The sequence below is a fragment of the Lathyrus oleraceus genome, chromosome 2 (assembly GCF_024323335.1).
Source record: "Lathyrus oleraceus cultivar Zhongwan6 chromosome 2, CAAS_Psat_ZW6_1.0, whole genome shotgun sequence".
NCBI lineage: Eukaryota > Viridiplantae > Streptophyta > Magnoliopsida > Fabales > Fabaceae > Lathyrus > Lathyrus oleraceus.
Genome location: NC_066580.1, coordinates 420,776,085 through 420,784,503, shown reverse-complemented (window position 1 = coordinate 420,784,503; position 8,419 = coordinate 420,776,085). Strand labels below are relative to the sequence as shown.

At 34.2% G+C, this 8,419-nt stretch overlaps 2 protein-coding genes across 2 annotated transcripts; one reads left to right on the top strand and one right to left on the bottom strand.

The window, feature by feature from the left end:
- The first annotated feature begins 1,965 nt into the window (after window positions 1–1,965).
- LOC127119881 (uncharacterized) lies at window positions 1,966–3,155 on the top strand. The gene has a single exon (XM_051050241.1). The coding sequence runs from the start codon at window positions 2,093–2,095 to the stop codon at window positions 2,900–2,902; it is 810 nt and encodes a 269-aa protein (XP_050906198.1). The 5' UTR covers window positions 1,966–2,092; the 3' UTR covers window positions 2,903–3,155.
- A 588-nt stretch (window positions 3,156–3,743) lies between these two features.
- LOC127119880 (SH3 domain-containing protein 2) lies at window positions 3,744–8,062 on the bottom strand. The gene is made up of 11 exons (XM_051050239.1): window positions 7,901–8,062; window positions 7,704–7,771; window positions 6,928–7,041; window positions 6,753–6,822; window positions 6,513–6,667; window positions 6,099–6,200; window positions 5,821–6,021; window positions 5,170–5,232; window positions 4,870–5,019; window positions 4,513–4,587; window positions 3,744–4,234 (listed from the first exon to the last, which is right to left on the bottom strand). Exons 2-11 carry the CDS (start codon window positions 7,761–7,763, stop codon window positions 4,124–4,126), a joined length of 1,101 nt encoding a protein of 366 aa, XP_050906196.1. The 5' UTR covers window positions 7,764–7,771; window positions 7,901–8,062; the 3' UTR covers window positions 3,744–4,123.
- Between the last annotated feature and the right edge of the window lie 357 nt (window positions 8,063–8,419).

The window sequence follows — 8,419 nt, the reverse complement described above, 5'->3', positions numbered from 1 at the left end:
CAATACCGAAAGATATTGACGTAAACATAACTCATTGGGTGTAACTATGAAGGAGAAATGTGTAAATCATTAAGAACATCAACCTCAAATTCGTTGAAATGGAGACAAAATGTATATCAAAGAAAATAGACATTTATGAAGAGGAATGACTTACCCATCATATTTTTTGCTTATCATCTTATCTTTCTCAAGGGGAAACACCCCCTCAATCTGAAGAAGATCCCACCCGGCAAAGGCATGGTCCAATTTGTCCTCACCCACAACGGCGGATGTAGTAACCAAGGTCTCTTGATCCACCTACAATGTCGAGTTACCCCTAGTCGCTTTTGAGATTCTGGGTGGACAGTTCTTCATTATAAGGTTCTGCCAACACATAAAAATAAATATATATAAATAGCATCCCAAAGAAGATTTAAATATAAATTTAACATCTCTGTCAAATTACATCTATGGCAAGGAGTCATCAAAATGAAAAACTGAAAGACTAGAAATCTCGTAACTCCTTTCTCTAGAAACCCCAATGAAGAAAGAAAAAAGTGAAGAGAATGATGCATGGGTGTAACATCGAAGAAATGAAGTTGATGGCCCATGCGTTCTAGATCTTTCCAAAAAGAGTGGTGTGAATAAGTCAGAAATTTTCAAATGAGAAAGAAAGAGAAATTAGTAGTTCCATAACTCCTTATATGTGTCTAAACATGAGCGAACCATGCAATTGATTATAGTAGGAAGCATGAACCACGCCACCAACTTTCGAGATCTCGTCGGGAACTATCCAGAGTACTTGATTATCCTAAGATATACTCCCTCCGGCCGTATTTATAAACAAAAGTCTTTTAAATTTTTTGGCCTTAATTATAAGTAAATGTCAACAAATTTAAACACATTTAATGTCTTTATTCCAAAATTATTCCTGCATTAATTACCTAATAGTGTTAGTTGGCAACTATTTAATTAAGGGTATATTAGTAATTCTGATATCTCTTTCACATGAAATCAAGACAATTAAATGTACTTAATTATCATTCTTAATAAGCGTAAAAATTATCTTTTTTGCTTATAAATCAGACCGGAGTAATATACGATATCATTATCGTCATACATAGGGATATGTGTTAGGACTTCCTTGTGAAACATCATCAATCAAGAGAAATACATTTAATACATTTGTTCTCGATGCTAGTGACGTCCCGCCAAGACTTTCCACTTACTTCTGCTAACATCTAGCTTAAAGGTGTGCACGGCAAAACCCTCGTTATACAAAATAGGAACAAGGGCTTGGGGCAACTGTTCTGGGAACGAACTTTAAGTAGAAAAGCGTACAAAACAAGTATACTTTCACTTTGACTAGAAGCAAACAATTTTTCCTTCCAACGCATCAATTATTGTCCAATTCAATCAAACGGTTTTCCTCACGACACGTCACATCACGCTTGAACGATTTCAACCTCTCTTAATTTAGAAATTCAAAATCATTCTCACTCTCACATTACTTCTCATTATCTCGTTGACTTATGCGTTGGAGTGTTAAACTTACATGTTTGCTCCGCACCACCGCATCGCAAGTATTATTTCACCGAAACCCCACCTCTCGTCTTCTAAATCAGGATGGTTTTAAATTTGTGAACTCGTAAACTCGATTGGTTCAAAATTGTGATTTTTATTTTTGTTAATATATGATTTGTATATATTAATCTCATTAAAATATTTATATTTAATTTAATTATTAAAATTTTAGAATGCGGAATTTAGTTTAAATCCTAATAGCTTTATGGAACAGATTTTTTTGTTTTGTTTTGGTAACAAATAAATACTTATATAGAATGTAATTTTTAAAAAAAAATATAACTGATAAACTCGATGACGCAACACAAAGCAACCAGCTCATGAGTAGATGTCAAAAGTAGTGGGTCCCTAGAAATGCGCGAGTGGAACCCACACACTTCAAGACTGTTCAAATTAGCCGTTGTTCAACTCACAATCAGCACCTTATGCATTTCTTCTCCATTTTCACACTCTTCACACACACTGTCACACACTCTTGCTCTTGTAACAACAACAACAACAAACAAAACAACAAGCTCCCTCTCCGAAAATGGTCGGGTTTTCTTCCGACACCGATGAAGACTCTACCATTGAAGAAATCATCTCTCAAGCACAAGATTCAATCCTCCTTAAACAAATCTCTGCCATCAATTGTTCTTCTTTCACCCATTCCGATCTTCCCACAGACCTCGAATCACGTTTCCGCAAACTCAAATCCTTCCCTGCTAATCACACCACCCCACCACCTTACCATCCCAAACCTCACACCTTTTCAACCTCCAATTCAGCAAACCCCCCAAAAAGTCTCAATCTTTCACCTACCCAACAAACTAAATCCATAAATAATCCAGATTCTGATTCTGGGTCTGTCTTTTCTCCCTCAAATTCTTCACATGAAAAAAAGGGTCCGAAACCAAAGCCGAAACCAAAAAATGGGTCTTTTTCTCCCTCGGACTCTTCTCATACCTCTGAAGAAAGTTCAATGTCTTCGCTGTTCATGCCATTGCAAATGAAGAAAGATGAAGAGAAACACTCAAAGGTGAAGTATGTGTCTCCTAGCCCGTCACCGCCTCGAAAATGGGGTTGTTTTTGGTGCTCTCCTAAGAAGGAGAAGAAGAAGGAGAAAAGCAAGGAGAATGATGATATTGTTGGGTCATTGGAGGAAGATACAAGTGATGAGTTTTTGTCTGATATTAGAAGTTTGTCAACCAAGAAACGGATGAATATGATTGAGAAAGCATTGAAGGAAGAAGAGGAGAAAATTAACCGTGAGGCTGAGAAGATTGTTGAAATGGTTAAACATGCATCTGCTAGGATGAATATTTCTGATATTGAAGATGAATTGAGTGATGATTATTAGACCATGGAGCATTGCTACATTTTGGATTGGATCCCTTCTAGTTGTTGTTACAAAAGTGTTGCTAATATTCCAAATTGCCTTGTACTTCTATACATGTTTCTGTTTACATATATATACAAATATTTGTCTTTCCTATTATGCGTATGGTGTTGCTTCATTGAATTGTGAAATCATTCCTGAACTAAAGCTGTATACAAGTGAAATATTGAATAAATAGTACATAAACATCATGTGAATCTGCATATGAAACTAGGTTGAATGATAATCTGCCTCTGATCTGCATGTGTCTATCTGTTTGTGTCCTTAAACATACAAGAAAATTCATACTTTTTTGCCTCTGTCTCTGGCACTCAACTTTGAAGATACATTGCATAATGCATGTGAATAGCATAAAGTAGAGAATCTGATACTTATTTTCAGTACAGAGAAAGAGGACCTTTAGAATTTGATATGCATCCTTCATATATATAAAACTGACTTGCCTTAAATATGTTATCAGTGTTGTAACAGATTGTCCAATAACTAATTTACCGCCATATTATTTGATGTTGAGTTTCTTGAGTGACAAGTCTTATCTGCCATACTTTTTAAGACTATAATAACATAAAAAAATGTTTTAAAAAGCAAGTTGTTAAGGTTGGTGTAAGGGGGAAGATGATATGTTGCAAAAGACTGCCAAGCTGGTATGCTATATTGTATTGTTGTATATGACCTATGAGTCTTAATTGAATATTCATTTTGGTTTCAATAATCTACTTAAGTTAATCAAATACCAGGGACCATTTAAGCAAAAGCTATATTTATTTCAGCTAGTCTAGCAAAATACTATTTCACGAAAACAAAACAAAAAACAATTACTTTATACATAATGATAGGTTAAAACTTGTGTTAATACAAAGTTTCTCACCATGTATCATTCAGAATTACAGACCATCTTAATATAACATTGACATTTATCCATCTCAAAAACTAAAGTTCCTTAGATGACCCTAAGGGCTTAAGCAAAAATGCAAATCATATATCAATCTACATATTTCAACTGCTGCTATATATGAATACAATTGGTGCTTACATGTATAACATACTGCACAGATCACAACCACCCCCAAAAAAACTGCAAGCACGTGCTGTGGCTTTTGAAATGCGCCTAATCCGTGAATATGAGAATGTACAGATATTGCCACACCTATTAAAAAGATCAATGTTGGCATAACTTCGATGTTATTCCGGTATCTTGTTCGCTGGTACTACGTCCTGTCTCTGTACATATGCAGAGGGAAACCATCCGGCATTGCCATTGCATTCTCCTTCAGACCATCCATTGGTAGCAACCTGGAAATTCAACCACCAAAAGGAGAATAAGAATGCAAATCAAATCGATGAGCCTGGTTTCATTGTCAATAAAGATTGCTACCTACTTTCACAAATATCAATAATAACATCATCATCATTACTATTATTATAACTTATTTTTGTAATGATTAAGTCAACTGTAACACTAGATGGAAAATGCTTAACCATATGAATATTTTAATGGCTAATAATTTTTATTTCAAAAGTACTTCTTAAGAAGTTCAGCCATACTGACTCAAAAGTCTTCAAAGAAATACCTGTCGTATTACAACATAATCGTCAACTGATAAACTTAACTCCCCCTCAGCTTGAGCGTCAAATGTATGGATGACCTGCAAGACAAATGATGACGATGAGCACAACTCAATTTCAGAATGTAAATATAAGATTGCGCAAATATAACATATCAAACATCCAAAATTCTTATCCGCGAGTAGATGAAGATTAACATTTAAAAGAAATGAAACAAAGATCAAGATATGATATTAGTTGCAACAAAACCAAAGCTGAATTATTAGCATAAGCTGTCTTGAGCAATAGTCAACTGCAAGAATATGGTGGTATGTAATGTAGGGTCACTAAAGACAAACTTATTATTTCTTTATGCGACTTACCTTTGCAAAAAAGTATGTGCCCATTTGGGTGTCGTGCTTATAATCAATGCCGTTTGAATTAGGTTTCTCATCTGCGGGTTGATTATATCCATCTTTTTGGAGTGGAAATGATGTAGGGTCTTTTGTTTGTCTCTCGTCAATCATGATCATCTAACTCCAAGAACATCCAATAGAAGGAACAGGTTACAAATTTGATCAGAATATAAATATTATGCCAGAATCGAACATATACAATAGACATAAGAACTATAAATAATTTTTTCCAACTTGAAAGAAGTGTCAGTTGACGTGGTAGCTAACCTCAGCATATAGTTTATCTAGAATAACAAGGGCATGCCGATGATAGGCTTTCTCAGCATCCACCTGCCAAGAAAGGGAACAGATGGAAAGGTGAAAAACAAGATTTTCTGTTTGGATAGATCAGAACAATTTGCTTAAGGTTCAAATATTAGATAAGACACCTCTGTATGTGTGGCGAAAACAAAACAAAAAAAATCATGAATTTCGATTAATATAAATATTTTGAACCATTGCTATAGAATATTGATCAATATCTTGTGACGAAATCTAGTTACTACTTACAGTCTATCATTTCAAGTAACCAAACCCTGTATTTAGTGTGAAGATTTCATTTTAACCCACTCAGTTCTACAACCTAATATATGAATTGACTAGAAAATATGTATCGTAAAAACATGTATATTTTCTTATCTCTTCTCAAATCTTCATGTAGGAGGCAACTTGGCCGATGACAAACTAAAAGACTTGATTAAAAAATATTTACACTTCAAAATTTTAACAGTTAACGTCTATTCAGCTATTAAAATGGCACATAAAAGTCATATCAGGAGCCAATGGAGTGTTAACTATATAGGTTTCAAATAAGTAAAAAAAAAAAATCAAATCAGCAGTCACACAGCAAGATGATTTTCATAGAGAATCTAGCAATACCGATGTAGAAAGACTCTGGAGAGTTATATGTTGCTGTTGTTCTTCAACTGACAACATAGCAGAAGTTGCTTCTCTACCGAGTGCCACCAAGGCAGATTTAAGTTCTTTCAACCTTTTCTCTGCATTCTGAAGCCTCATGGAACTGTCTGAAGGAAGAGAAGAAACCCTCAACTTTGATCTACGCCTCAAAACTTCAGCAGCCTGTGAGAAGATATCTAAGATAAATACCACGCATTGCATACCACCATATGCATGCCATTGTGGCAGTAAATTACTACCTGGCCTTCTACTTCTTGACGAAGTTTGTCATAGTTGTGGGTGAGGTGGCGTGCATCTTCCAAAGGAGCTCCTGTTATTTGAGCCCGCAGTGGCTCAGAGATCTATACAAAACCTAAAGCATAATTAGAAGCACCATTTTTGTTTTTGACAAAATTGAAGACTCAAAATATGACATACAACTGACTGTAAAAGACGGGAAAATCTTGCAAAATTGACAGTATATTACTAATAGTTCCAAAGAACTAGGACTTCGATTAAGTAGCACTAACAAGTGAATAGTTCCCTTAGTGACATTAATTTGTACATTGATAACATCATTTACTTAAGGTAATGTAAGGTTATAATTCACAAAATGAACATTTAAAAACTACACTAAAGAGTACTAGTATCAAAGAAATATCCCAAAAGATTACCTGATCACAAAAGATCCCAAGCAAAGTCTCCCTCTCATTTTCCAATATATCATATGAGTTACCGAATTGAAGAGAAGCCCTTGCAAGAGGATAATTACTACCGTGATCCTTATTCTCAGTCCCATATTTACAACAATCCTTAGCCAATTTCCTCACTGAAGTATACACAACATAACATCCATCAATTATTGGCTTTGAGGCATAAACCAAATTAATACATAGGCGAAAAGCAAAGCTCACCTATCTCCATCTGCTTGGAACTAACAGAGATGAATCCTTCAATACCACGAACAATATGGCGCTGAAAATGCTGTAAGAATCAACCACATTGGTTAAAAAATTTACCGGACAAAGCTCCCTGAATTTGAAGAATGTCAGCATCCAACTGATAAACGGATTGATAATACAAACACACCTTAGCAGTCTTTGTAGAAGTGTATAATTTTTGAAGTTTCTGGTAACACTCAAGTTCAGATTCATCGGCCATGAGGGGTTCATTGCTAAGTTGACCCAACTGTCTAAGTATAGTCTACAAAACAACAACATGATAAGAGACAAATGTCAAACACATGAATATTGAAATGAAACTACCATTACTACAAACACAGTAAATTGAACAAACAGTTTACAAACAGAATCAACACTTTCTGTATAAGAATCCCACACCACCACCACCACCACCACTTCAATCTTGAAATAAAAACAAGCCTTATTGTGTAATTAATTTTTCATTACAGAAATTGATCCGGACTAAAAGTAAAATTATTTATGTCTGTATACATTCATATAAAATAAAATTTACAATGAATTCAAGGTTAAAAATCAATTCTATTGGACAACATCCAAACATGTTAAAATCAATTCTACACTTCTAAAATCAAAATTTTCTCTACCAAAAGTGGAATCAAGTATTCACAAAGTGCATGTTAGGTTTTGCAATAAAAAAAAATTAATTAATCGATTTATTTTAAAATGAGTTGAATGTAAATTAGTTTAAGATTTGTAGACATTTAGTTATAAACAAGTTGGAGAAAAAAAATCATATTTAGACTTAAAAAAACTATAAATTCTAACTTAAACTAGAATCAATTCTACTCAAACATAGCCCCATGGTACAGAAGCAACTTCAACCTAAGTGATAGCATAAAAAGGAGAGAAAAGAAAGGTAGAATAGCAATGATGAGTGATAACCTGTTGTTGCTTGGCAACTTGTTCCCTCAATCTGGCAGCTTGCTTCCTTATAGCATCCATATTTGTCTCTTTTTGTGGAGTAAGGATAGAAAATGATCAGAAAAAGTTTGTGGTGTGTTTTGAATTGGTTGAAGGAGAAAAGCAAGACATAGGGATGAACAAAATAAGGATTGATTTAACTAGCTATAAGTAAGTACCTGGGACTTTCCAGAGAGAGAAGTATAATAATGGAATGAATGAGTGTGAAAGTGAAAACTGGAGTTTTAGAGAGAGAGAGAGAGAGAGAGGTTAGAGAAAAAGTGTCTTTTGAAGAATTGCACCGGACAGACACGGACACGCGCTTGACTTTCGGTCGTCACTCGAACCAATAACCTTTTTTTTTACACAATCTCCTCATTTTGTTACTAACTCAACATTATTTAACTAAATTTCATTTATGTTTTATTGTTTTATTTAGTAATTAGTTTTGGATAATGTTTACTTGTGTAAAGAAATATCAAGAATTGAAAGGATTCAAGTGAAGAGAAGTTTAATATTGAATATAACAAATTGTAGAGAGAGATCATGACTATTATTAGGTTTGTTGAAAATATTTATATAGAAAGTTTGAATAACAACTAGTTTTAATAGAAGATGCAGAATATGTTCCTAAAATTGAATTATTCGTGCTTTATTATCGTAATCCTTCAAATTATTTTTGAATTCATTTTAGAATA